We start from the raw sequence: 27,718 nt of genomic DNA, 5'->3' as shown, positions 1-27,718 counted from the left end.
TTAAAATGTTCATTAAGCAATCTTTGTTAATTTCCAAGCTTGGCGGATTGGAAAAAAATATTCTGACGTTCTCTATATGGCTCAGAACAATACTGCGCTAACTGGAGACGCGTAGCGCCTATGCTCAAATTCGTTATTACTTGGTGCTTTTTAGCTTAAACACACTATATATATATATATATATATATATATATATATATATATATATATATATATATATATATATATATATATATATATATCACGTGACGGCGTGGAGACGCAAAAACCCGCCGAGAATGTCCATATAATTTCTATGGCATCAAAACTATAAGTAAAATCTGAATTGTACAGAAATTGCATGACATCCTATTTTTTTCGATTTAGCTGCACTTGCTTTGTGAATATACCGATCCAGTGCTGCTGGCGTTGCGCTACTTACAGCTCTCATAAATAACCGACATTTCTGTAGGTTGATCTGTACTGCACTTAGACATATTTGGTAAATAGCTGTAAGAATCGCACTAGAAAGTGCCTGAATAGTATTATAAAGCGGCGGCTAAATGTCTTCGTTGCAATGATGTCTACTACGAAGTGCATAGTCTAACAAACCAAAGCCTTCAATAAAGGCGTCTTCGCAAGTTGACTCTTCTGTTCTACGTGTTCCTCCTCACCTAAATTCTGGTGTCGGCGTCGTTGGCGGGGAGCAAAAAATCAGCGTTGTCCGTGACCAAAAAATAAAAATGCAAATAAAATAAATAACAAAGATCTCAGACCTTTGTTGTTTAGCAGGTGTTCATCCGCAGAGCTATGCCATTGCTTGAAACTGCTTCGGGGAAAAAAACCCTATATTAAATGTAAGCATAGGAAGGAGTATCGTAACGCATGTAATATTGTGTGGTAGACTCGTATAATCGTGCCAGGCGTCAAAACATGTGAACTGCGCAACAAGAGTGTGTTCTGAAGGTCCCCTCATTACAAGGCATTGAGACATATATTATCATCATCAGCAGTAAAAGCATCAACAAAGTGAGTAGCTGCGTATGTAACACGTGTTGGCTTAGCGAATTGTAATGGGCCCTTTGCTGATTCGCAAAAGGAAGAATTATGGCGTAGTGAGCACTGTGCAAATGTACTTACAGTAGGCATGCTAGGATAGTTTGAAACGGCCAATGCTACGTGCACAGACGCTCGGTTCCTTGCGGCACAGTTGATGCATTCACTGAGAAGCGAAGCTAGGCTGCTAATTGAGAAGCCGATGGGAACGGGGCCCGATTACGCTATATCGTTCTACTCTTGAATGCAAAGTTCAAGCGTCCTCCAAGTTTTTAAGTTAGTGGACTATTATATTGCGCCTCCATCTAAAGGTGTGTGAAAATGCGTGATCGAACCTGAAGACAGTATAATCTGTCGTCTTGTAAGTATCCTACTCGCTGTATTGGTGTCTTCCTTCGTGTCGGGCGGGTCAAGCAGTTTTCGCATCGAAGCACAGAGTGGGCTATGATCAGTTTTATTACAATCAATTAGGCAGTTCGGGAAGCGACGCTTTGGTGAAATGATTTGTATCTGCGCACTCATCTGGGTGACATCTGATGCTACACTGAGCGCACAGTAATTCAGTAGTCCTACACTTTTGTATTCCATAGTATTCCATATGAGGGTGTCGATGAGAACTTTATTGCAATTCAGGTTTTCACAGTACAGCTCAACCAGCACATCCACAAGTTTCTTGGTATTTTTTTTACTCAGACTTCAATCAAATGAATGCCGACCATGTTATCCCCGATACAGATATTTTGCTTGTATACGTGGCCGGTGGTAGTAAAAAAAGCGGCGTCTAAATTGCACTAAACGACCGCGAAATCAAAACATACCATTTAAGTGCAACAAAAGGCTGCGTAGAACGAGCCCTAAATGCTTTTGAGGTCTTCAAGGTAACCTACCTTCTCATAATATGGTCATGTTATTTGACAATGTTTAATTATAGTAACAAGGGATGTGTAACTTCGAGCATCATTCTTTAAAGGGGCCCTGCAACACCTTTCTTAGTTATATTGGAATAGTCTCATTATTGACGTATGACTCCTCACGAGTCATATGCCGCAAAAATTTTCCGAATCCGTCAAGTCTAAGTGGTGTTACCAAATTATAGAGATCACGTTCCACAGCTTTCTCCCTCAACTCAACGCTGCGAGCGCGCGGAAATCTAGGCAGCGAGTCGAGGGAGGCAGCGCAGAGGAGCGAGGCTCCGCCCAAGAGCGCCGGCGGAGTTTTTTTCTTCATTTTTTTCTCTCTGAGGTCTGGGCGCAACCACGTGGTCTGTGCCGCCACTTCCGGTCGGCTTGCGTCGTTCTCGTCGAGCGGAGCCGATCTGGCCGATCGCACTGTGTATCGCGCGTGCTTGAAAACTGCGCGTCGGTTTGGTAATGTTGGGTGTGCACCTCGAACGCCGTAGTGTTTTTATCGCTCTGCCAACCATGGAAGCAAACCTGCGCGCTCGTTTGGAACGAATGACAGCTGAGATCGGTTTCGGCCCATACTCCGATACACCGCCTCGTAAGACGGCACTGGCAGACGACCCCGAAGCGCCGCCATTACCGGACGCCAGCATTGTTATCGGAGACACGCTGCGCCCGTGCCTCGGTCGGTCGTGAGAACGTGCCGACGATGCAGTTCTCAGCTGACGAGGCAACACTCGAACGGCTGCCACTCTCAACGGCAACCGGCGATGGTCAAAAGCACAGAAATATTCACGTTTTCGGCACTGCGCATGGCGAAGAAAACGGAACCACGCAACTACGAGCAGACGAGCTGTCGGTGAGACCGGAAGTGCTAATATTAATGTTTGTTCGGTGTTTTTAACGCGATAACAGAATATAAACATACATATTATCTACTTATTGAACTCAAAATTAACAACGAAAGTAATAATGAGGGTGTTATCGTGATTATAACATCAGCCAATGGTGGAACTGCCGACAATCGCGTCATATTTTGCGGACTAATACATCATTTGTCGAGAGAAGAGGGAGCGATTTTCAGCTGACTTTGAGAATTTATTGTAAATTCCAGGCCGTGCGCATCGCTGTAATATTTGGCTCGCGTGTTCTCGGGAGCCTCGACTACCGATCGGCAGCGCTTTTTGAGCATGCTCGAAAAGTGTTGCAGGGCCCCTTTAAATGTGTACTTGTGCGTATAGGTAATCCCATTTATTTTGTGCGAATTGCCTTACTTTGTGAGTGCGTACCTCGCTGTCGTTGTGTATATTAAGTAAGCACAATACATATGTGAACAATAAAAAATGGAGGTGACCGTAATCTTTACAAGGGTGTCTTGCTGGGCGATTTGGCACAGTAATATCAATAAACGCAGCGCGAAATAAGCACGGGCACAGAAAAGGAGCACACTACATAGGTCTAACTATCAACTCAGATTTATTGAAGAACACACACGTTTGTATATTCATGAAAAATAGACACGTAATCCCAAATGAAAGAAAAGAGGATATCTAGTGATTGGCAATGAGGAAATCTAATTCGACAATATGCAACAATATTGACGGCCTCCCGACACATGTTTCACCAAATTTGCTGGTAACAAACACCTCATCCATCTGTCGCTCCCTCTTTTCTTTGAATCTTGCGAGCACAGTTGCTTCTGTCAGCTTAGGCGCGCAGCCGCACTCCCTGCAATGCAGCGAATGATATGAACACGGCGGTCCACTCAAAGAGACCTTGCCTCTGCAGCTATATTGTTGCATAATATCGAGTTAGATTTCCTCATTGCCAATCACTAGATCACCACTTTCCTTTCGTTTCGGATCACGTGTCTGAGTCACGTTTCATGAGTATCTAACCATGTGTGTTCTTCAATAAATCTACGGTGATAGTTAACACAGTGTGATGTGCTCCTTTTCTGTGTCCGTGTTTTTTCGCGCTGCGTTTCATGATCTAATCTTTCGCTGGTAGTGGCATTATCACCTCGGCGCTCGTGTTTTCTCATGTGTCCCTTGGGTTACATTTGCGTTTCATCGCACTGCCGAAGCGGATCTTAGAAGGCAGATAGAAGCTCGTGGTTGTGATATGCTCCACACAACGCCGCAGCGATCCTAGTTGTTCGCAACAGAACCATCTGTTCCTTCAGTGAACTAATTCAATAAATTTTCTTTAATTATCCTATGAGTAATAATAATATCTGGGGTTTAACGTCCCAAAACCAAGATATGATTATGAGAGACGCCGTAGTGGAGGGCTCCGGAAATTTCGACCACCTGGGGTTCTTTAACGTGCACCAAAATCTAAGTACACGAGCCTCAAACATTTTCGCCTGCATCGAAAATGCAGCCGCCGCGGCCGGGATTCGATCCCGCGACCTTCGGGTCAGCAGTCGAGTGCCATAACCACTAGACCACCGTGGCGGGGCAATTATCCTATGAGTAAATAGGCCCTTATCCTAAATAGAGTTAAGATCTGATATCATATGTATCCAATACAAACATTAGCTTGAACCATAGCCATGAATTTCGTACCACTTTTATTTTTTAAAGATCATTTCTCCATATTCGAAAACTAAAATTGCGTAGCTTCCACTGGAGGCGGAATGCTAAAGAGCAGCAGAGCTATGGGCACCTATGTAATGTTGGCCGTTGCTGCTTTCGTGAGTTTTGCAAGTTTTCGCTTTATTTCTCCATTTATTTCTTCCTTTTTCTCGCTTGTTTTTGTTTTTTGTGCTAGTCTGTTTTGTCTCTGTTTATTTCTATTCTTTATTTCTCTCTGTCTCGTTCTTTCTCATTCTTGGTCTCTCTATATTTCTTCTCAATCTTCTGTTTCTTTCTCACTCTCTCTGTATTTCTCGCTTCTCTTTCTGTCTATCTCTTTTTATCGCTCTTTATTTGTTTGGCTTTCTTTCTTCGATTCTCTCTTTGTCTATCCATCGTTTTCTTTCTGTCTTTCGTTGTCTCTATTTATCTATTTTTCTTTCTTTCAAAGCTATGTTTTACGCTCACCCTCTCATATGTCCTCCTACCCTCACTTCCCTTTCTATTCCCCTTACTATACAGTAATATACAAGAATATGTTATGCTCTGTTAGCGTGCCTCGACAGAGGAGTTGTTAAAGGGACTGACAAACAATTTTTTTGGCACCGTTTTTGTTTACCGCAACGGAAAGCTAACTTGTCAGAGTGTCTAGCCACGAAATGGTAACGTGGAAACCACCGTCAAATATTTTTAACGAGAATTTTTCTATCTGCGGCGAATATGAAGTCTTATACACACTTGACAACACATGCTGCAAACAGTGAGCGCGAGAGCGATTCGTGTTCAAGCGCGGCAGTTTACTGCGCATGCGTGCACTCCGCGCGCGTGCGCCGCGGTTGCACATGGGGAACTGGCGGCCGCGAAGGCAGCGCCGCTTGTCACCGTGCAACTCCTTTTACCTCGTAGGCAGCACAGAAAAAAACGGGGATAGATAATAATATACATACTCCAACTTTGAGGACCGATTATGGTGCGCATGACAGCATCAGACTACTTACAGCAAAGTGACCATCTTCATAATCCTGCTTCAAGGCTCTTCCGCTAGGCTGCGCGACGTACCGGTTTTTGTTACTTTTAGGCACGATTTAAAAATTTAAATTCTACTCACAACGCGGAATTGATGCTGGAATCTGTCACTATATTTCATGGTCTTTTCATTTCTACCAGGATCTAATCACACGTTCTGCCCAGTTGTCGGTCCCTTTAAGACGCTCGCCTTCGGATTGTGGGTACATGGGTTCGACTCTCGCCTCGCGATGAATTTTTGCCCCTGAATTTCTGTCTTTATTCTTATTGCTGTTTCTTTCACATTCTCTCTATCTTTCTGTCTCTGTCTGTACTCGTTGTCTGACCCGTCAGTGTTATTGCATCCCGCGCCGGAGCAATCGGCACACGTGTTTTCCCAGCGAAGCAGAAGATGAAAAAGAGGATGTAGAGAGCACGTGTGGGTCTCGCGAAGTAGGTGCGGCGCACCTGTGGCATTGCAGTTTCTAGGCAACGTGATGAGCTCCCAGGGTTTTTTTTATATGGCTGGCATAAACAGCTTCGCTGTTAAAAACCGAAAGTAAGTGTTCAACAAAAAATCACAGCATATCCACCGGGTGAATGATGATGAGTGGGGCGAAGCTCCGGAGGGAATCATCCGTAAACCGTGAAACTCTTCCGTGAAATTCGCCCAGTACATCATATCAAGAGTGTGAAACACCGTGTATATATTAAATATCAAACTTTTATTGTACTGTTGGTTTACGTGGTCCCTTCATTATCACCGCTTTGTGATCGGTGAAATGCAGGGAAAGTGTCCACTCCCGAGCGAAAGAGAAAGCGCGCCAAGAGCGAGCGCGTTCCCCGCTCGCCCTGTGAGAATTAACGGCAAGGCTAGAGGGAAGACACGACGCGCGTAGCGTTCCTCTTCGCGTTCCACGGCGCGAGGTCGGTAGCATGCCCAACGAAAGCCAACGGAACACGATCGTGCGAGTGCTCCGGCTTCGCGAACAATGCACGGCGTTTACTGCAGATAAAGCGTCCCAAAACCAAACATCTGGCTCAAGGTGAGCTTTGCGTTTTTCGTAGAAATAATTTCTTTATCATGTACATTAAGACGAAAAGTTGAAAGCTCACCAGAGCATATCGCCCGCAAAGTATGTCTTTTAGTGCGAATAAATCAAGGAACACTACGATGTCTTGTAAATTATGATATCTCGTGAATTGCTCATCTAGTGTGCAATTCATTAAACTAGAGCATCTTCATACTACTGCTACTACGGAGGAGGAGGAGGAGGAGAAGGAGGAGGAGGAGGGAACGACCCACACCCTAAGGATCTTCGCCCCTAAAAGTGCTTGGAAGTGTGACTCGTCGCTCGTGCCACTAAAAAACTTGGATGACGTTTGTGCTTCACCGTCGACTGAAACGGGACAGCGCGATCGCGCCCCGTTCGCATCGTCTTGTCATCTGTGTGCCACGCTTCGCTTCTCGGTGAATGCTTTATGCGTGCCAGTGGGAAAGCAACGTGACTGCCCGTAACGTTGGCCGTTGTGAAGTCTCCGAAAATGCATGCAATTAAATTTGCCAAGTATCCACTACGTGATGATTGATCATCTTGCGAAATAGCGAAAGACTAACTACTTGGCCGTAAAGCAACAGCCACACCTATGCAGCTGAACACAGTTGATGCTGTGACCAAATCAAAAAGTAAGCTGTCTAGCACGCATATACCGGCGTAAACGGATGTAACTCTTCGCTGTTTAAAGGCTAACGCGATGCATGGTGTTGACAAAAGTGTGCTGCAAATGCTGCACAACTTAGAGTGACGACATCGCTTTACCCTTGGCATAGAAATGACTTTGCCTGTTATAACGCTGCATTAAAGTTATTCTTAGTTTCTGTAAACCAGATTCCAATTATTGTACTTACCTGCTGCCTCTTCTGGCGGGGCTGTTGTCTCTGCCTCATTGGTTTCTTCGACTTTTCCTAAGTGAGACGTTGCAAACAATGTAATTTTAGCAGCCAAAAAAAAGTGACTTTAATTATACGTCTTTTTACGGCTCCATCATTTCACGTGTATTATATGATGCATGTGAAGCTGACTCACGCTGCAACAGGTAAAGGATGCAGTAAACGTAGATCGCAGTACTTCAGTATATTTATGAGCGACGTCTTTCGCATGAGCCCTCCCGCACTTTAGCGAATGTGGCTAGTGCTTGCCGCTCGCAATCATAACGAATCGATTGGTGTGTGTAGTATCATCTGTAGCACCCTTCCAAAGTCACACATTGGAGACCTTACTATGGAAGCAAGCAGTAAAAATATTCTATTCCAAAAACTAGGCAGCAAGACAACTCTTATTCCATGAAGTATGCTGATTTCAAAAAAAAGATTAATAGCATTATTATGCGCATCTCTGGTGTTTTATGCGCTCGCTTCGAAGTAAAGTATAATAAATTTGCAAAATGGTAACTATGCCGTGCAGACGAGGTGTACTTAACGTTTTGTCACTCCTGCGGTCAGCATTATTAGCGGCCACAACGCCAGTGTGATAGGGTCTGGTCTGCTTTTCTTCGCAGTGTGCAGGCCGAATAATCTATGTTGGCTGGAAAACGTGGCGCAGAATAGGTAGCGATTTATGCTATCTTTATGTATTGGAAGGCCCTGTTTCTATTGCCTGCGTTGGCTCAGCTTAAATTTTCCGATTCAACATTCGATGCTAGATTGACCCCAGACTATTTCGAAACTGCAGAACATTTATGTTAGCTCATCAGCCTAATCGTTTTACACGATAATGCGAATATATGTGTTCCTGTAAAATAAAATTTTATATAATTTAATTTATATAACCTAAGTGCCCAGGATTCGGCATTACATAGGCGTGACAACAAGCATGGACTTTGTTACAACGGCAACAAACATAACATGGAGGAGAGAAATATAATTTAATTTATATAACCTAAGGGCCCAGTATTCGGCATTACATAGGCGTTGATAACGTGCATGGACTTTGTTACAACCGCAACAAACATAACATGGAGGAGAGAAATGAGCATAATAATAAGTAAGTAAAAGACACAATAACTTTACAGTTAAAGAGATACACTGCAATTAACACTAGCATAATGGAATGGTTATACGACGCAATAACACAAGGCCGATCTGCAGAACTATCACAGTAAATACAACAAAAACATCACGAATTTCACAAGAAACGAAGAATCGGACTGGTCAGACAAGCAATCAAAGAGGTAGTTCGTTAATATATCAGTAATATAGTACGCCCAGTTGTTCAGGTGCGTATGTAGAGCGTTGAAATGAAGCTAATTGAAAGGAAGCGTTGAAAGGAAGCCTTAGCAACAGATTGGCAATGAACTGGGCAATGTAGCACTAAATAGAACAAGAAAAAAATACAAGCGCAAAACGAAACACATAAGTCCACAGTTTCAGCGGACAGAATTTTTAGAACACGTTTTCAGCCTTTGTCATATGCTAAACAGGCGTAAGGCATATTATCTGGTAGGAAATGCACGTAGACGAATTGTAATTATAGCTATGTAGTGCACAGTGATATACGCGTAGGAAAAAAAATTCGGCAGATCCCACGCGTTGTGGGAAACGGTTTCATGCGAAGCAGCCAGCGAGTACTTCTATGCTACACTTGATGGCTTTGAGCCAAGCATTACAAGGTGGATCGACGTGTTTTTGTAAGTGTAGTAGCTGTGTGCACATCGTGGGCTTACCAGGCACGCCGACAAGACTGGCGTTAAAGGGTACCTTATGGTGCGACGTAAGGCCAGCCCTCTCGCTGGAGTACATACGTCAGCATTATCGAAACTAAGTGGACTTTATAGTGCCATCATGTGAATATCATATGTAACTTTCGTTAAAGTATTCCTCCGGGGTCAAGCAATGCTTCAATATAGATTGCTGAATCATAGAAATAGAGATGCAATGTTTAATACACTGCTATAAAAGCGGAGCGAACACTGGAACCACAGACGTTAATCTGATATGACGCCTGCATCGTAGGAGTACATATGTGGTGTTCATTGCTTTCTTGTAAAATTAGATAGCTAGCACCACAACCGCAATATACGTTGCACCAATATTACGCCTGCATAGGTTGTTTCCCAAACCAGTCTCTAGAGCTGGATTGGCTCTGTGGTAGAATACGTGACTGCCACGCAGAATAATTGGGTTCGATTCCTGCTGGGATTCTAAAATTCATTATTCCCATTCGTCGGGTCAACGCTGGAGATGTTAGTTTTTCTTAATGCTATCGCATTTAAATTACCAGTGTTTGTTCTCGCCGTTCCTCGGAAGATATAAACTGTGAATCTCCTGTGGCACATACCCGCTTACCGTATACGGGTATGTGCCACACGTGTCTGTAGGAAAGAGTTTGACGACGTATGCGACAGGATTTTCGCGTTATTCATATCATGACTCGAGAATCATATTCGTCAAATCCTCTTATCCTCCCATGCCGATTTTGCTCTACACCAAGTTAAGGAGGCGATCATCAGAGCGCCCAGACGTAGGCGGCTAGATAGATAGATAGACAGATAGATAGATACGTAGATAAAAACGCTCAAAGTGCCAAAGGTTCGCTAAGAAATGCTTCGCATTTAAAAGGACTAACCGCATTCTTTCCTGGCATAACAAGCGTAAGATGGCTAACTGCTAACAGCCCAAAGGCTGCATTAACAATTTTCACACATGCGATAGGTGCGGCAACTGACACTGCGCAGATTCAGCAAAGGATGGCGCCCGTTTAACTTTGGCCACGTTAGCTGTTTATTCTGTAGCGGCCATCGCCTGCTTCTTCCTCTCATTTTCCGAAGAGTCCTGTGCCCATCGCCTAACGTTGCCGTTCTTTTACCGATTTATGGAGAAATGCTCACGCTTCTTGGAAAGCCTGTTCTCATCGCCTTGGGGTCGCTAGGTCTAGCCATTTTTTGGAACGAGACAATGACCCCAACACCAAAACACCCCCGCTACCACGCGACGATCATGATATTGCTTGTGAATAATACGACATCCTACTTTCTGCTGACAAGGTGTCCGGACTTGTTCTTGCCTCCGCTAAACCGAGCTCCCGCAAAGTGATGACCCAGAATTATCACGTTTATATCTAACACTAGTCATGCCCGACGCTGCTACTCCTGTGGACAGAGACGATGCCGAAATTACGTCTCCTGTCATCGCCGCAGAGGTGCAGCTTTGTAGCCTTTGGACGAAGTATTTCATAGTTTGGTTTACGCAAGTAGAGTCCCTTTTCCCACTCCCGTGTATTACGTCATAGAAAGCAAGGCGCGTGCACATCGTCGCTGCGCTACCATTAGACATCGCCAATGCCGTAGACGACATGCTTGCAGGTCGACCTTAAACCACAGCATATGATAACCTGAAACAGACGGTCCTACTGCGGCTCGAGCCCTCGCAACAGAATAAACCCTAGCAGCTTGCTTAACTCGGTAACCAAGGATCACTACAACTGCTTCACTAGGTCCGCCATTTAACCGTTGAGCAATCGTCAAACTAGCGAGCTTCAAGTGTTGCGCAAATTGTTTTTGCAACGCCTACCACAGTCCGCACGCACGGTGCCAGCAGGCTCCGCTGAAATGACCCTCGCTCGACTAGATGGACTAGCCGATTACTCCTGCGCCTACCCGTCCTCTGCACAGCTACTATCTTCGCTGCGAGGGCACCAGTGCTAGAAGACCGAATCTCGTGCCTGGTACGAATTGTTGACTGCATTAGCGGTGGACATGAGGAGCTGACGACTCGCAACAGCGCAGACGAGCAACTTCGTGGCAAGTGCTCCACTTTGCAGTCTCGCAGTGAGCCTGGAACCTGCTGGTGCCACCATCACTAATCGCGAACAAGTTCGTTGCTGCACTCAATTCAATGTGTGTGCGCGAAACGCACCGGTTTTTCGCTTACGGTGGCATGCGACATCGGCCCTCGTCGAAGCCGCAGTTTTTCTTGGACAGCCGCATCACCGGCAATCGCCTTCTCGTCGTCATGGAACGACCACGGCCTGAGATCGCCAACGCGGGACGTCCACACCCATGCTCCATGCAGTGAATGACACTGCCATGGCATCGTACGGGCTACGGTAAATGACGCCGAATTTAGGACTCGGGCGCCTGCACACACGGGTGTTCGTGATCGCCGACACCACGTTGGGCATATTTATGATGGCCTTGCTGAACCATTTCAATCTGGATGTGAACATTCGTGATCTGCACCTGAAGAATGATTTCACATCCCTCGCTCTCCTTGGCCTGCAGTGCAACCTCACCTCATCCGATATTTTGGCGGATATAAATGTACGACAAGATATTTGCACATAACCCGCAACTCACGTAGCCTAGAAATACTGACCTTCCTTTGAAACACAAGGTGACGCATCATACTACTGTTGTAACCCGTTCATGCAGGCTCACTGGGGCGCGGTCTTATGCATGCTCGGTGATAGGACGTTCTATCGTGCCGCATCGAATTGGTCGAGGCTCGCGCGCATGCATCTGGCGTGTGAACAGAAACCGGAAGATGCAGTGCTGTCAATTTTGCGGTCTCATAGGCAAACAACGGGGAAAGAATGAACAGAGACACTATTCTGTCCGATAGAACGGACACAGAACGGTCTCCGGACGACTTGGATTGGATGGAAACGAAAGGGTTCAAGCCAGAGAAGCGAATTAGTCTTTCTTTGTGTCTGACTTACTCCAGTGTCCTGCTGTTTGCGAAAATGGCCACCAGTTTACCAACGCACATCTCGTGAAATTGTGACAATACCTGTCGCTTTATAGAGACAGTAACGCAAAATAAATTGTTGACGCTCTTCAACTTCGAGCTTTAAAAAGCAATGCCCCCAAATATTTATGTTCAGTTATAATATTCTATACGCCCCGCCACGGTGGTCTAGTGGTTATGGCGCTCGGCTGCTGACCCGAAGGTCGCGGGATCGAATCCCGGCCGCGGCGGCTGCATTTTCGGTGGAGGCGAAAATGTCTGAGGCCCGTGTACTTAGATTTAGGTGCACGTTAAAGAACCCCAGGTGGTCGTAATTTCCGGAGTCCTCCACTACGGCGTCTCTCATAATCATACCTTGGTTTTGGGACGTTAAACCCCAGATATTGTTATTATTATATAATATTCTATATTTCTTCATGCGTTCAAAACATTTCAGAGTTCATTTTATGGTTCCCCAGCAGACGATTAAACTTGACGCATTGCTGCGGGGCATTTCCCCCTTCGCTCATTGGCTGTTTGCTTGATCTCGTTCTCTGGAGACGTTTTGTTCCTTTTTATCATAGAACGCTTACAAAATCACGCCCCTGTAATAAGGTAGGCAGTTACCCGCCCTGAGTTCGAACACTCTTCATCTCGGCGTTATTTGTGCTTCCGACAATAGGTTTTTACCTCTCCATCAGGTACCGAAGAAAGAAAGTGGCGACAGGTGGCTTGGTGATGATTACGGAGCGCTGATTTCTATGACTAGTCCAGATAAATATCTGCTTCTCCATATAAATGCATTCCGCGCTCGTCTCGCAGGAATCAAAGTATACAGCGAGATCGATTTGATGACTGCGTGCCACAAAATCCCTGTGTAATCCAGTGGCATTCTCAATACAGCAATTACTGCTACATTTGGTTTTTCTTAGGATTTTCAGGATACCTTACTGCTAAAAGAATGCGGCGCACACATTTAAACGGTTCATCAACGAGGTTACACGTGTATTCAGATTCAATGTCTTCTACCTTGACGACATTCCCGCTTCAAGCCACACAGACGACGAGCACAAAGAGCATCATCGCCCTATATTTGAGCGATTGGAAGCACATGACTTCGTAATACGGCCCCAGAAATGCATTTCTGGTGAGGCCCTATTATTTTTTTCTCGGCCATCGCATTGCACCCGAAGGCACCAAGCCGCTGCAATCTTGAGCGAGCACAATTGAAGACTTCCTCTCTTGAACGTCTTTGCGAAAGTTGCGCAACATTCTTGGACTCATCAATGTGACACGTGATTCAAACCTTGCGCAAGTTCTGCAGCCGCTTACCGACCTGATGTGTTGCTACTCCGAGAAAGTGCATAAGCCTAACTTCCTGTAGTCCACGGAGCATAACACTCCTTCGAGGAAGACAAAAGGAAATTGGCGACTGCAGTCTTTCTAATCCATTTACTACCCGATGCGCCAACTCGCCTTATGGTAAATGCAGCCACCACGGGAGTGGATGCGCTACTGCACCAGCACGAATGAACACACTGGAAGTTCTTGGGCATTTTCTCAAAGCACCTGAAGCCCGCAGCAAACACGCTATCACACCTGCAGGAGAGAGATGTTGGCTCTATATCACTCTGTCAAGCATTTCCTTTCTTTTGAATGGTTTATGTTATATATTTTGACTGGCCGAAAGTCGTGAGCCTAGGCCTGAAAAAACAACACTTCTTCGTTCTGAGAACTTGAGCTATGACAACCTTCCCTTTTAAGGCGAAAGCCTAATATGCCTCAAGAAACAGAAAATGGTACTGTTGGCATCAACACAAACCGATAAACAAAGTTGTCGTGTGAGGACATCATCACATGACGTCGCCATGCTTTCACATGTTACCAAAATTTGTGGCGTCCCTATCACATCACGGGACGTCAACGCATGACATCTCGGAGTCATTGCTGCAAAATCAGGTGAGGTACAGAAAGAAGCGATGTCGCCGATCCTGAGCGCATGTATTTACTCATACATATATTTATTTACTTATTTATTTTAGGCAGTGTATGTACACCATTACAACGTTTTAATTGTATCGCGGGAGCGCTGAGCGCGGGATATGGAAGCGTCTAGTGTTCACGAAAGGAGCCGACATCTGCCGGCGATGCGCGAGTGCACAAAGCACACTGCACAACGAGCACCATTTGCTACGGTGATGCCTAAAGAGAGCCACATCAGTGGGCGTGTCTCGGCCCACTCGACAATCGCGCTTTCTAGGTGGATGTGCATGTCATTAATAAAAAATGAAAAGAAAGGGACTGAAAACGCAGCACGAAGCGCCGTAATGAATACGCCTAGCAGAACAGCACAGCCGAGGACACTTGCACTTTCCGATTTCATCGATGTGCTCCATTGTAAGGCACTGTTTACTGAGATATTACTTAAAGATATGTTGAAGTAAACAACGTAGCAGACGGCGTTCGCCGTTCAGTGTGCGTTTTGCAATTGCGCATCAACGCCAGATCTCGTTGCCTTTAGAGAATATTAAACGCTGTCATATCCCGCGTACAACGCTCGCACGATACTGGTAAAAAATTGCAAGGGTGTCCACCCACCCAATTTTTAGCCCGCACTCGCGAACGTCGAACGCCGAGTCAATACGCGCCGTATTACGTGGCATAGTGTGTGAAATGAGCGAGAACACGCGCATGCGCGCAGAGAAGTCCGGTGCAGCTTTCGTCTGCTAGGCTGTTATGCGAAATGGGCTCAACCCCACCTGCTATTTTGTCCTTGCTTTTTTGTCTTCCCTTATTTGCCTTTGGAAGATATCATTTTTGCCTTAGGAAGGTGCCGAAAAAAAAGACATCTTTTTTGCCTTAGGAACGTGCCGCGTGAACTGTTGATACGCACGAAGTATAATCAGCGGTTGTGTATCACATCCATCCCATCCATCTCAAGCGCGACAACTTGGACTTTTTTATAGCTTGATGGCAACGTTCAGAAAAGAAAAAAAGGATGACCATAACGGTGCGCAAAGGAAGCGGGGGTGCCGTCCTGTGCACAGAACGGCCTAGTAGAAGACATCTGCACAGGACTGGTCATCGCGCACACGCACCTATTCTCGTTCAATTCTCCGCTGCGCTCCGTTATGGTGCGCTTATCAACTCGGCGGTCGATGCTCGAAAGTTCAGAATAAAAAAAATGGTAGGGTGTACATCGTAATCGTAGGCGTAATTGCGACGGAGAGTTATACTTACCGTCAGTTTCACCCGGTACTTGTTGTTCGCCTTCAAAGAAAGGATTCATCAACATGAGGTTAGTAACCATAGTGTTACAATCTGCTGTGCATTTTCGGTTTACGCTTAGAAGAGTTGTAGCTGACCTTAACTGCGCTTAAAGGACCCCTGACAGCGAAAGTTTTGTCTGCGACTTTCTTATTGTAATTTGTAGCTTTGTGTCTGGTTATCCCCGAATTGAAACGTAAATGCTCTAACGCATCGTTTAATTAATGCTAACGCCGTTAATTGAAAACAGTTTTTTATCATGTCTAAACGCCCGCCTAAGTATTCTAAGAAACTAGCAACCCACAGCGGGGGAGTGCCTAAGATCATGTGCACTCAGCGTTTGGTGTCTGACAGCGCAGTTTTCAGGGTGCCTCAATGTGCTCCCCTGGAAGCGGAGGCGCGCGCACATCGAGGCACCCTACAGTTTTCCAATATGAGCTCCGCGCGTGGTAAAGAATGAAACGATGCAGGTGCTTCGGTATTGCTAGGTACGTGCCCCCCGCCCCTCTCCACCTAGCCAAAAAAAAAAGAACATTCTTGGCCGAAGCAGCCAGAACCAACGTTACTTGAACTACGTTGCGAGCTGCCCGACAACAGAGGGAGAGGGGTGACGAATAATAGTCCTCGCCGGGTGCCAGTCGGGGTATTGTGCGCGCCCCGCAAACATTCTCTGACAAAAACAATGCTCGTTTTACTCGTGAAATGTCACACGGGGTCTCTGTCTCCGTCATACTAGTGGCGATGGCGCGACGTGCTGAAAACTCAGATGAGCACACACGCTTGCTTTAAAACCAAATTAAGTTATCTTAGAGGCAACGTTTGTCACTCATAATCGGCCAGAAGTGGCCATGCATGCAGGACTACCAAATAACACAAGCATCTCGAGTTTCCAAATTTGGTGTCAGGTGTCGTTTAAGAGATGCAATGGTGGTAGCTTGGTTAGCCTAGCGTGATGGAATCTCTGTGTGGAATGCAAGGTTTCAGTAAACTTTGAGGAGCCTTTGTGTAAACTTACGGACTGTCTGAATGCACTTAGTCCGCTAGGACCTGGTTGTTGACGGTCGTCCACCTGTATTGCACGCGAACGAATCGAGAGCAAGGCAGCCCAAGTGCGCACATGGTTTACTTCAACGGGATACGGCCATGCAACTGCTGAAGTGTAGGGAGCCGTCAGCGTAACCGAACGCCGAAAGATATGATAGAAGTTGTGAAAGGAGAGGGTGGCGTGGAACGAGCGCCGTGACGCGAGCACAGCGAGAAGTACACGCTATGCGCCTGGCGCGCGCATAAGCACAGCCGAGCGTAGCGGGTGGAGCCGGCGCCATCGAACCTGCCACGAAAGTAGAGGGAACGGCGCCCGTTAGGCATGGGCGCGGAATGTGGCATCACACTTTCATTAACCTCATCTAAGAAGCAGTGTGCACTGCACTACTGTAGTCTACTTTTGTACATTTACCTAATCAACAAACACTGTCTGCTAGTTCTATAGGCCTCTAAGAAACTATAGGTCTTGTACTGTCTAATTAGACCCCTAATTATCCCTAATTAATTATTATACGTGGTAAGTATACCTCTTCCTAGTTCAATGCCTGGGTACCACGTACCCACCAAAGGTCTCTTTCCTATGTATACTTTAGTTGACCATGTATGCACTCGTACATGCTTTTGGGATGATATGATGCTGTTAATTAGCTTTAAATTAAATATCCATGGGCCTTACTGAGCTATTTCTGCACTCAACCTAATTCTCATTAACCTATCTATCCTATACAACAATTATCTAACACCACTGCTAAATTTGATAAATATTTTCTTTATTTACCCGATCTTCATTACACCTTTAAGTTGCTATTTTCGGGTCTCGAGGGGTGCACCACCTCTCCGCTACAGCCTTATGTCGCTAGGAGCTAGGGCCACGCAAGCATGCTACACCAAATAGGCGATGAAGGTAGATACATTGCTGGCCAGCGGCCAGCAATGTTGTGTATTTAAGATGAAGAATATGCATCGCGTTCGTCGCCTAGCTGGACTACTGAGAAACATGACTTCTGCTAGAGGGAATATAAACATATGTGCTAAGCTGTTTGCTCAGAGATAGTACCACAAGACTGCTGCGATATAATACACTCGCGTGCAAAGACAATGCAACGAGTTGCTGCATATTTCATGCAAAACTTGGTAACTGCTTCACCATGTTTGTAAGCCGATGATGTGCGTCACAAACACCAAAGGCAGAGAGCGCTGCCGTGCAAACCGACATTTCAACCGTAATATGAAGAACGTCCTTGGTGCCTACGCTTCGCACGTAAGGCGAGAATTCCTCTTCAGCAGATTCAACCATTCTAGTCTTATCTCGTGGATTACCACTTCGAGCAGCGCTGTGGAGCTATCTACAGATATTTCATTTACTTTTGCATCTACGAATAGAATCATTACACTAATTGATAGTTTTTCAAGACATGAATTTAGCGCTTTCGGCAACAACTGCCTCAGTAATGACTTGTGCGATCAAATGCTTCCAAGCGATAAAAATGATCTTTCTTTAGCGGCGACCATGCCGACGCTTTTCGAGAAGTAAGTGGAAAATTCTTGCATTACATGGCTATGCGATTGTGCATGGTTGGTTAGGTAGTGCAATATTTTTTGCAAAATTCCCAATTATTTCCCGTTTCTACACCATTCATTACCCTGCACCTTCAATGTTGGATGTATTCGTCACCTCTGAAGGAAAGGAATACGTACATTCACACGTTTTTTGGCTCTATATATAGAAGGCCAACATAGAAGTGTGTTCATAGAAGTGTGAACACACTGGGTGGCCAACACCCCGTGTGTTCGGGACACAGATTTACCACCATTAAGTGTTGATTATGTTTAGGTCCCGTGCATTTTTACTAAAGCTTTATATGTCACGCTACCATCGAGGCTGTTCATCTGAGTTGCTTTAAAAAAATGTTACGATGCTTTGTTAGATAATTTCAGTTGTTCGTATACGTTGTGGTTTATAGAAAGTGAACTGGTGCGATCCCCTGCGACGGAGGGCCTAACTTCCAGAGTTATCAGATGACGAGGTGTTGTCAGTCTTGTCACTTCCAATTCTTACAAATGCCCTTGATCGCCTGAAACTATTCATTTTTATTCGTTTATTGGGGCACTTCACTATTCTAGCTATTTGCAACAAACCCCGTAGCAATAGGCCTAATCCCGAAGCTGCAAACGTATTAAAGCAACCAGACTGCTCTAATCAGTGCAAGATGTTATTCCGCAAAGTTAAAGAAGCAGAAACCCGAACTTGGACGAACAAAGACGTCGGAAGGAGCGCAGGGCTCTCAACTAGCTTTGCTTGATGTCGACATGCAATTGGTTTGTAATACATCTATATGGAATTCAATGCACAAATATGCCTGCAGAATTGTAACCTCCCTTATTCACTGTCCTTAATGTGTCGCTTTATCAATTGTTGTGCTGCGGTTCGCTTATTACTTTCTCCCTTCTTTCTCACTCCCATTTACTGTACTATTGAGATTCACAGTTTAGGCGTGCTACTAGAACAATATCTTTGTACAGCTTTTATTTTTGAATTAAACGCTTTCATGCAAATACTCCAAATGCAAAGCTTAAAACTTTTGTATGTTTCCTTCACGTGATGCTGTGATCAATAATGTAACACTCATTGCTTGTATACCTCAAGAAAGCATTGCTTGACGGCATCGTCTAGCACTGCTTTCTTGCGTAGAAAACTTCGTATAGTGCAAAGGTTAACGAGCATGAATTAAACTCACAGGGTCACTATTGCATTCGGCTAAGACGACACGAATGCGAAAGCCCTATTCTTTTCCTTCTCAGTCAATGTAATGATCCGTCCCCACCCCCCTCTCGAATGCTTTCCGCCCTTAACGTGGTTTCTCACAGCCTCCAGGATCGAATGCATTGGAAGCTTTCTGCACCTCACCTGGTTTTGCACTGCCGCCGTCACCGACGGACGTCAGAATGACGTCGCAGTGACGTCATAAAGACGTCACAAATTTCGGCTCTCTGTCACCGCATGATAACGTATATGGTGGCGTCATCACGTGGTCATTGTTTAATAACTCGTGCTAACGCCGACGCTTTGGAACGCCGACGGCCAATTTTCGCGTTTCATGAGGCATCAAAGCTTTCGCCTTAAAACCCGCATAAATCACATGAATTATTAGCGGTATCGAAAATACCGAAATTGTTTTGTGGCGTTTTTAGCGGGGACAAAACAGCTGAGAAAAAAACAAAGGTATCAACTTCCGGTCGTTGTTACAGTGTTTATTGGATCAGCTTCATTGTGTCATGATATTTGTGTGAATATTCACTGAATGTCTTCTTGTTGCTTTTTATGTAATGGCGCTTAGATATACCTTGGTAAGTGCGAGGCAGTATTGAAGATACTCTGAGTATTTTGCATGTGCATTGTGAAAGGGCTCGACGACGGGTATCTGTATTTACAATACAATAAATAATTTATCGTGTGTTGTAAGATACAAGATGCTACGATCGCAACACCAGCATGGAAAACAATAAACGTTGGCTGAACTCAGCTTCTGAAACTGATACTGCTGGTACTAAGCCATATGAATAAAACAAAACGCAGTGGCATTCTCTGATCTTTCTGCCAGAGCCTTCCAGCGACGTCAGTCGATGAGAGCTGCGCGTGCCCATTGCTGGAGCAGAGTGAAATGGAAGTGCGTGCGCCATCTCGACAAAAATAAGCGCGGCAACGTCTACGTCCAAATGACGTTTTCTTTTTAATGGAGTGCACACCGCTGCAAGTCTCAGGACACATGATCCGGTGTGTACTCTTTTGCGTGCGGCGTCTTTCGCACAAATTCTGATGCCGCTTTAGAGTTGTTATCGAAGCTTCTCTTGCGTGGTGATTCGCTGCGATATTGCAACACACAGTTGAATAAAACACATTTTATTGAACTATTGTCAGTTGGGCGAACTTGTGCCCGTGAAGGAAGCAGCAGAAAACTAAAACGGAAGTCCCCGAGCAGCTCTGGAGAAGAGTCCTCTTTTCAGCTCTAAAGCTACACCTCTTCTACTTCTCGTCCTCTGCTTTTGTCCCGCGTGGGTCGCGCGCAGCTGTCCTGGCCTGGGTCAAGCAGGCACGCGCTCTCGGCCACACATTTACCTTCTTTCACACGTATGCCACAAAAAATTGGGAGGGCGCACAAATCGAACTGGATGCGTAGTTTGAAACCACCTTGTGTCAATATCTAGTGCATTCAAGAATGGGTTGCTCTGCGTCTCGTGAATTTCACACATCAGTGATTTGATTTGATCCCGTGTGTGTAATTTTGACTTATATACATGTGATAAGATTGACATATATACGGAAATGAAATTCTAAGAATTGTCGCACCTCCGGTACCGATGCTAGATGTCATAAAACAAGCAGTTATTTTACAGAAGATAGTTTGGCGTGCCGTATCACTTTCTTCCTGCTCTCTTTATTCAAAGAGTTTTTTTGTCGATATCATCAGTACTTTTTTTTAGCTGTCCTTCTTTTCGATCCCCTATAATCCATTTGTATGTGCATTATTTTCCCCTCTGTTTACTGCAATGCATTTTGTACCGTGCTGCCAAATAAGCTATCGGCCTTATCATTATTTTGGCTGTCTGCGTCATTGTTGCTGATTATTTACTTTCCACATCACTTGACTTTTACGTAAAGGCAATGTGGAGGACAGATATATAGTAATCCGGGCGCGCATGGAATATGCAGTAACCAAAATTCTACTTATACTTCGTAGAATAATGATATTGAGTTTGAATTATAATAACGGAAATCATTATGAGCCTCCCTAAAGATGTAAGGAAGGGGATTCGAAAAACACTGTTGTTCCAAATGCACCGTTCTCCTCATGAGCGTACCAGCGAGTTGTTTATGCCATTTTCCATAATCACTGAACTTTCTATGGGCTAACTTTGACTGTTAAGTTGACGATACCTCATAGATAATTGTCATAGCTATTAGGTGTGCCGCCTGTGTCGTGCTTCTGCACTTATTCACTGTGATTGTTTGATAAACGCCTTTCTATTTTACTTAGATATATTTCTTTTCCTTTTTTAGGCTTCCCCATTTTTTTGCTTATAATAATGACCGCGTAATAAGAGCTATATGTGGCAATAGCGTGAATAGCGTCAGTGTCCTGCGACGCTTTGAGCGCCTGTACAATACGTCTGATACGTTTTTGGGGTCCACATGTCATCTCGAGGATATTTAATAAAAGACATATGTAAGTGCGTATGTCGCTAACGAACGCTTTGCGCCACCAGTAGTTAGAATATGAAAAGTCATTGCCGGTTTATGTCCTCTGTGCATACACGGCGCGTCACAAAAAATGTCGCTACCAGCGTTGTTGGTGCTGTACACCTGTCTGATAATCTCGTATTGCCGGGTACGCTTACACACACGTAGAACTCCACACCGGTATTTGCGCCATTGAGCGGAGGCTTCTGATTGAAGTGCTTGTAATTAGATGGTAATCCACTATCTTGCCGGGAAGCAGAGCAGCGACTCCCATCAATTACGAAAGTGACAAGCAAAAACCACTGAGAGCGCCGTGTATAACCCATTCAGCGGCAGTGTGTACAATTGTACAATTGTACACGTCGACTTCTGAGGCACGTCATGTACGGCGTGTTTCTTCGAATGGCTTGAAGCGGAGTGTGCATGCTTTTAGCAGGCTTCCTTAGTGGACAACTAGCCATCATTTAACTTCACTGTGCTGCCTATTGCTCAGAGGATTTCTTTGATTCGCTCCTTTTCCTTCTTTTTTTATTTCCGCATTTCTTTCTCTCTATTTCTCTGTTTCTCATTCTTTATATGCTCTGCATTACTCTCTCCACCTCTTTTGCCACGTCCTCACATACACATCTCTCCTCTACCCCCCCCCCCCCCCCAATTTCCTTTTCTACACCCTTTCTATGCGACACTATGTATGGATATGCTAGGTTTTGTCAGCGTGCCTGGATAGCCGAGTGGTTAAAACGCTCGCCTTTTGGGCATGTGTACTCTGGTTTGAATCGCGCCGCCTCATGAGGAATTTTCTGGCAATGATTTCCTCTTTCTTTACAATTTTGTTTCTTTCTGTCTTTGTTTTGTTCTCTCTTCCGTTCCTTCTCTCTCTCTTCACTCGTCCTCTCCTCTCACCAATCAGGGTTATTACAGGCGACACCGGAGAAGCCACGCACGTGTTTCGGGAGCGAAGCAGAAGATGAAGATGAAGGGAGTGCGTGCCTATTCATGAAGATGGTAGTTTCTGTTCGCACTACCCGGCCAACGAAAAGCTTAAAGAGCTCCACTCTCAAAACGCCGATGTCTCTGAACAAGCGCGACAACTTTATTGTATGAAAGATTTTAAATGCAACGCATTTCTAAGTGAACCAAAGACACTTTGACCGATTCTACTTCCTATCTATCCAGCCGCCTACATCTGGGCACTTATTAGTCGCCTCCTTAAATTACTACATACGAGAATTGACGCTGCAGGCAATGAGTCTTATGATGGACATCACTGGCAGGTCACGACATGAGTATCATGTCGTGCTTGTTGTATAGGCGGTGGTGGTGGTGGTGGTGGTGATGTTGCAGCAAGGGAGTTAGCCTGGCCTGCATGGCCGGTAACTGTTCCGCCTGTGCATCTCCTGAATTGTAGGGGTATGTCATCAAGCGTTGAACAGCCCAGTGTCTCGCAGTATACGTCACAAAACCCTTTCACCGAGTCACGTAAGGCGCACACCCGCAAATAATGGCCTGTGCAGTGCGGGTATGTGCCACAGACGATTACTCTCTATATCAAGCGAGGCACAGTGAGATCAGACTGGAAATCTTAACGCTATAGCGTTTATAAGCTTGCGTCACAGAAAATCCGGTGGCGGTGGCGGCGAGGTTGTCGGGAACGAAAAATCTCAATCGACGCACATAATAAAAAATTCGGTAGATCCCACGCGCTCTGGCAATCTGTTTCATGCGAAGCAGTCAGCGAGTACTTCTATGCAGTATATTATGGCCTTGAGCCAAGCGTTACGAGGTGGATACCCGTATTCTTGTAAGTGTATTCATTTTTGTGTAGTAGGTGTGTGCATATCGTGGGCTTACCAGGCACATCGACAACAGTACCGTTTAAAGCTATGCTGCAACGTAACGTCAGGGTACATATGGCAGTATTATCGAAACTAATTGCACTTTATGGTTCAATCATGTGAATGTCATACGTAGCTTGCGTTGATGTATTCCCCGGTGTCCAGCAATGCTTCGTTATAGCTTGATGAATCATAGGATTACAAATATAATGTTTATTACACAGCTATAAAAGCGGAGGCAATACTGAAACCGCAGACGTTAATCTGATATGAGGCCTGCATTGTAGGAGCACATACGTAGGGTTAATTGTTTTCTTGTGAAATTAGATAGCAAACACCACAGTCACAATTGACGTTGAACCGACATTACGCCTGCATAGGCTGTTTTTCCAAACCAGTTTATAGACCTGGCGTCGATCTACGGTAGCATACCTGATTGCCACGCAGAATGCTTGGGTTTGATTCCTGCTGGGATCCTAATTTTTCTTAAATGCGAAGCAGTTCTTAGCGAACCTTTGGCACTTTGAGCGTTTCTATCTACGTATCTATCTATCTATCTATCTATCTATCTATCTATCTATCTATCTATCTATCTAGCCGCCTACGTCTGGGTGCTCTCATGGTCGCCCCCTAACTTGGTGTAGACCAAAATTGGCATGGGAGGGTAAGAGGATTTGACGAATATGACTGTCGGGTCATGACATGAATAATGTCAAAATCCTGTCGCGTACATCGTCAAACACTTTCCTCCAGACACGTGTGGCACAAACCCGTTTACCACGGGCCGCGGTGTACGGGTATGCGCCACAGGTGATTGACAGTTTTTACCCAGGAACGGCGATAACAGACATTGGTAACTTAAATGGGAGAGCGTTAAGAAAAACCGACATCGGCAGCGTTCACCCGACGAATGGAAAGAATGAAAATTAGGATCCCAACAGGAATCGAACCCTAGCATTCTGCGTGGCTATCAGGTATTCTACCACAGAGCCATGCCAGATCTACAGACTGGTTTGGAAAAACAGCCTATGCAGGTGCAATGGCGGTGCAACGTCAATTGTAGTTGAGAGCTCGCTATCTAATTTTGCAAGAAAGCAATAAAAACTACATGACACCCCTACGATTCAGGCGTCATATCAGGTTAACCTCGGTGGTTCTAGTGTTCGCTCCGCTTTTATAGCAGTCTGATAAACATTACATTTGTTTTCCTATGATTCAGCAAGCTATATTGAAGCATTGCTCGACCCCGGAGGAATGCATTAACGAAAGTTACGTATGATATTCACATCATCGCGCCGTAAAGTGCACTTAGTCCGCCTGAACGACGCAGTGTCCTCTTCATTCCTTACGAGGCTGGGCGATGGCCTCATGCTGACCGAAGATGATGCCAGATTGATTGACGGCCATTCTCTAGACTAGGCTACGTAGGCCAGATACGCACAGGTAGTCTACAAATACAGCAAGCGCCATCCCCTGATGTTCGTCTACGGAGCACTATCCAAGCCTACCAGCCTCGACGGCCTATATCGACAGACAATTTGTCGACGAAATGACCGAGGCATTCACAATTTCCAACAGCTGTACTATACCTCATACTTTACTACACATGGACCCCTCGTCACCACGATCACGACCGGATCCGATTACAAGTCATGACCAGTTGCTGGGGCTCACTGATCACGGTGATGATGACTGGTTCATGCACACATGCACACTTGTTCATGAAAGGTGCGTGCGTTCTCCATCATAGGGGACAAGTACAATCACTACATATCAGCTTACCGCTTCTGGTGTTGGTAATACCAACGTTACCGTTGGCAGCGTTACCCAACTGTAAGCAACTGCTTATATTCACATATGCGGCTCTTCAACATATATGTGTGCGTATAAAACTTGCACAAATCTTTAGCGTCATTTTGTAAAAGTTCCCTGAGTAAAAAAATTACGCCATAGTCACCTTCTCGCCGCATGCTTCGCATAACATCGACTTCCACAATACGTGTGATCTGCCGAATTTTTTATTTCCATTCGTCGGGTCAACGGTGCCGATGTCGGTTTTCCTTAACGCTATCGCATTTAAATACCAATGCCTACTCGCCGTTCCTGGGTAGATATAAATTGTCAATCACCTGTGGCGCATACCCGTACACCACGGCCCGTGGTAAACGTGTATGTGCCACACGTGTCTGGAGGAAAGCGTTTGACGATGCACGCAACAGGGTTTTCACCTTTTTCGTGTCATGATGGGACAGTCATATTCGTCAAATTCTCTTACGCTCCCATGCCAATTTTAGTCTACACCAAGTTTAGGGGGCGATCACGAGAGCACCCAGACGTAGGCGGCTAAATAGAGAGATAGATAGATACGCAGATCATCATCATCATCATCATCAGCCTGTCTACGCCCACTGCAGGGCAAAGGCCTCTCCCATGTTCCGCCAATCAACCCGGTCCTGTGCTTTCTGTTGCCACGTTATACCTGCAAACTTCTTAATCTCATCTACCCACCTAATTTTCTGTCTTCCCCTCACGCGTTTGCCCTCTCTTGGAATCTAGTCAGTTACCCTTAATGACCACCGGTTATCCTGCCGACGTGCTACGTGGCCGGCCCATATCCATTTCTTCTTCTTAATTTCAACTATGATATCCTTAACCCCCGTTTGTTCCCTGACCCACTCTGCTCTCTTCCTGTCTCTTAAGGTTACACCTATCATTTTCCTTTCCATCGCTCGCTGCGTCGTCCTCAATTTAAGTTGAACCCTCTTTGTAAGTCTCCAGGTTTCTGCTCCGTAGGTAAGTACCGGTAAGATGCAGCTGTTATATACCTTCCTCTTGAGAGATAGTGGTAGACTACCATTCATGATTTGATAATGCTTGCCGAATGAGCCCCATCCCATCCTTATTCTTCTAGTTATTTCACTCTCATGGTTCGGCTCCGCGGTTACTACCTGTCCTAAGTAGACGTACTCCTTTACAACTTCCAGCGTCTCGCCACCTATCGCGAAGCGCTGTTCTCTGCCAAGATTGTTCCACATTACTTTAGTTTTATGCATATTAATTTTCAGACCTACTCTTCTACTTTCCGTATCCAGTTCAGTAATCATGAGCTGTAATTCGTCTCCCGCGTTACTCATCAATGCAATGTCATCAGCGAAGCGCAGGTTACTGAGATACTCTCCATTAACTCTTATCCCTAATTCCTCCCTAATATCCCTAATAAAGAAGGGCGTACGACAGGGAGACACGATCTCTCCAATGCTATTCACCGCGTGTTTACAGGAGGTTTTCAGGGCCCTAGATTGGGAAGAATTAGGGATACGCATATAGCAACGCTCAAAGTGCCAAAGGTTCGCTAAGAAATGCTTCGCATTTAAAAACTGGTGAAGCTTGCAGTAAGCTGCGCAAGGGGGTGGAAACAGCGAAACTGAACGATTCCGAAAACTAATCTGGTTGCTTCTAGGTTGTTTCTAGGTTTTAGCTAGGTGATGCAGGTTGTTTCTAGGTTGCTTCTAGCTTGTTGCTAAGCTTTATCTCGGTGTCGCCAGGTTGTTTGTACGTTGATTCTCAACGCAGAAAGGTTCCAGTTAAACCACAGACAGTCGCAAACACGACACGCATGTCCAAGCTCCATAGACAGAAACTCGCGCTGAAACGAAAGCGTTCGTAACTCTCATTCAATCACAGACACGACTTCGATGTCCAACCAGATACAATCTCGCGCTGCAACCAAGCTTTCGCACCTCTCTTATTTCTACAGGCACGTCGTCGTTGGTGTAGGCCTTCCATCGCTTCGGGGGTCTTCTCGCATGCGCTAGGTGATGCAGGTTGCTTCTAGGCCGTTAGCTAGGTGATGCTACGTTGCTTTTACGTTGATTGTCAGCGTAGAGATGTGCGAGGTAAACAAGAGACAGTCACAGACACGACATGTATGTCCAAATTGCAGAGACAGAACCAAGCGTTCGCACCTCTCATAAATATTCGGACACATCGTCAGTGGTGGGCCTTCCATCGTTTCGGGGCCGCCGTCATTTGACAGCCATTTGTTGGGCTAACTGTTGCTTTCTTCATTTTAAAAGCTGGCTCGCCAG

General features: G+C 45.3%; 1 protein-coding gene across 1 annotated transcript in view; it reads right to left on the bottom strand.

The window, feature by feature from the left end:
- The window catches only part of LOC119399735 (uncharacterized), a 58,121-nt gene that overhangs the window by 10,228 nt on the left and 20,175 nt on the right, over positions 1-27,718 (bottom strand). Inside the window, exons 5-6 of the mRNA XM_037666572.2 lie at positions 15,486-15,515; positions 7,431-7,487 (exon numbers count right to left, since the gene is read on the bottom strand). Of these exons, the coding sequence (XP_037522500.2) occupies positions 7,431-7,487; positions 15,486-15,515 (87 nt within the window). The remainder of the gene's footprint in view (positions 1-7,430; positions 7,488-15,485; positions 15,516-27,718) is intronic.

Source organism: Rhipicephalus sanguineus, chromosome 7, assembly GCF_013339695.2.
Source record: "Rhipicephalus sanguineus isolate Rsan-2018 chromosome 7, BIME_Rsan_1.4, whole genome shotgun sequence".
In the NCBI taxonomy this organism is placed as follows: domain Eukaryota; kingdom Metazoa; phylum Arthropoda; class Arachnida; order Ixodida; family Ixodidae; genus Rhipicephalus; species Rhipicephalus sanguineus.
The sequence above is the reverse complement of the archived record's forward strand: the minus strand, read 5'-3'. Positions and strand labels throughout refer to the sequence as shown.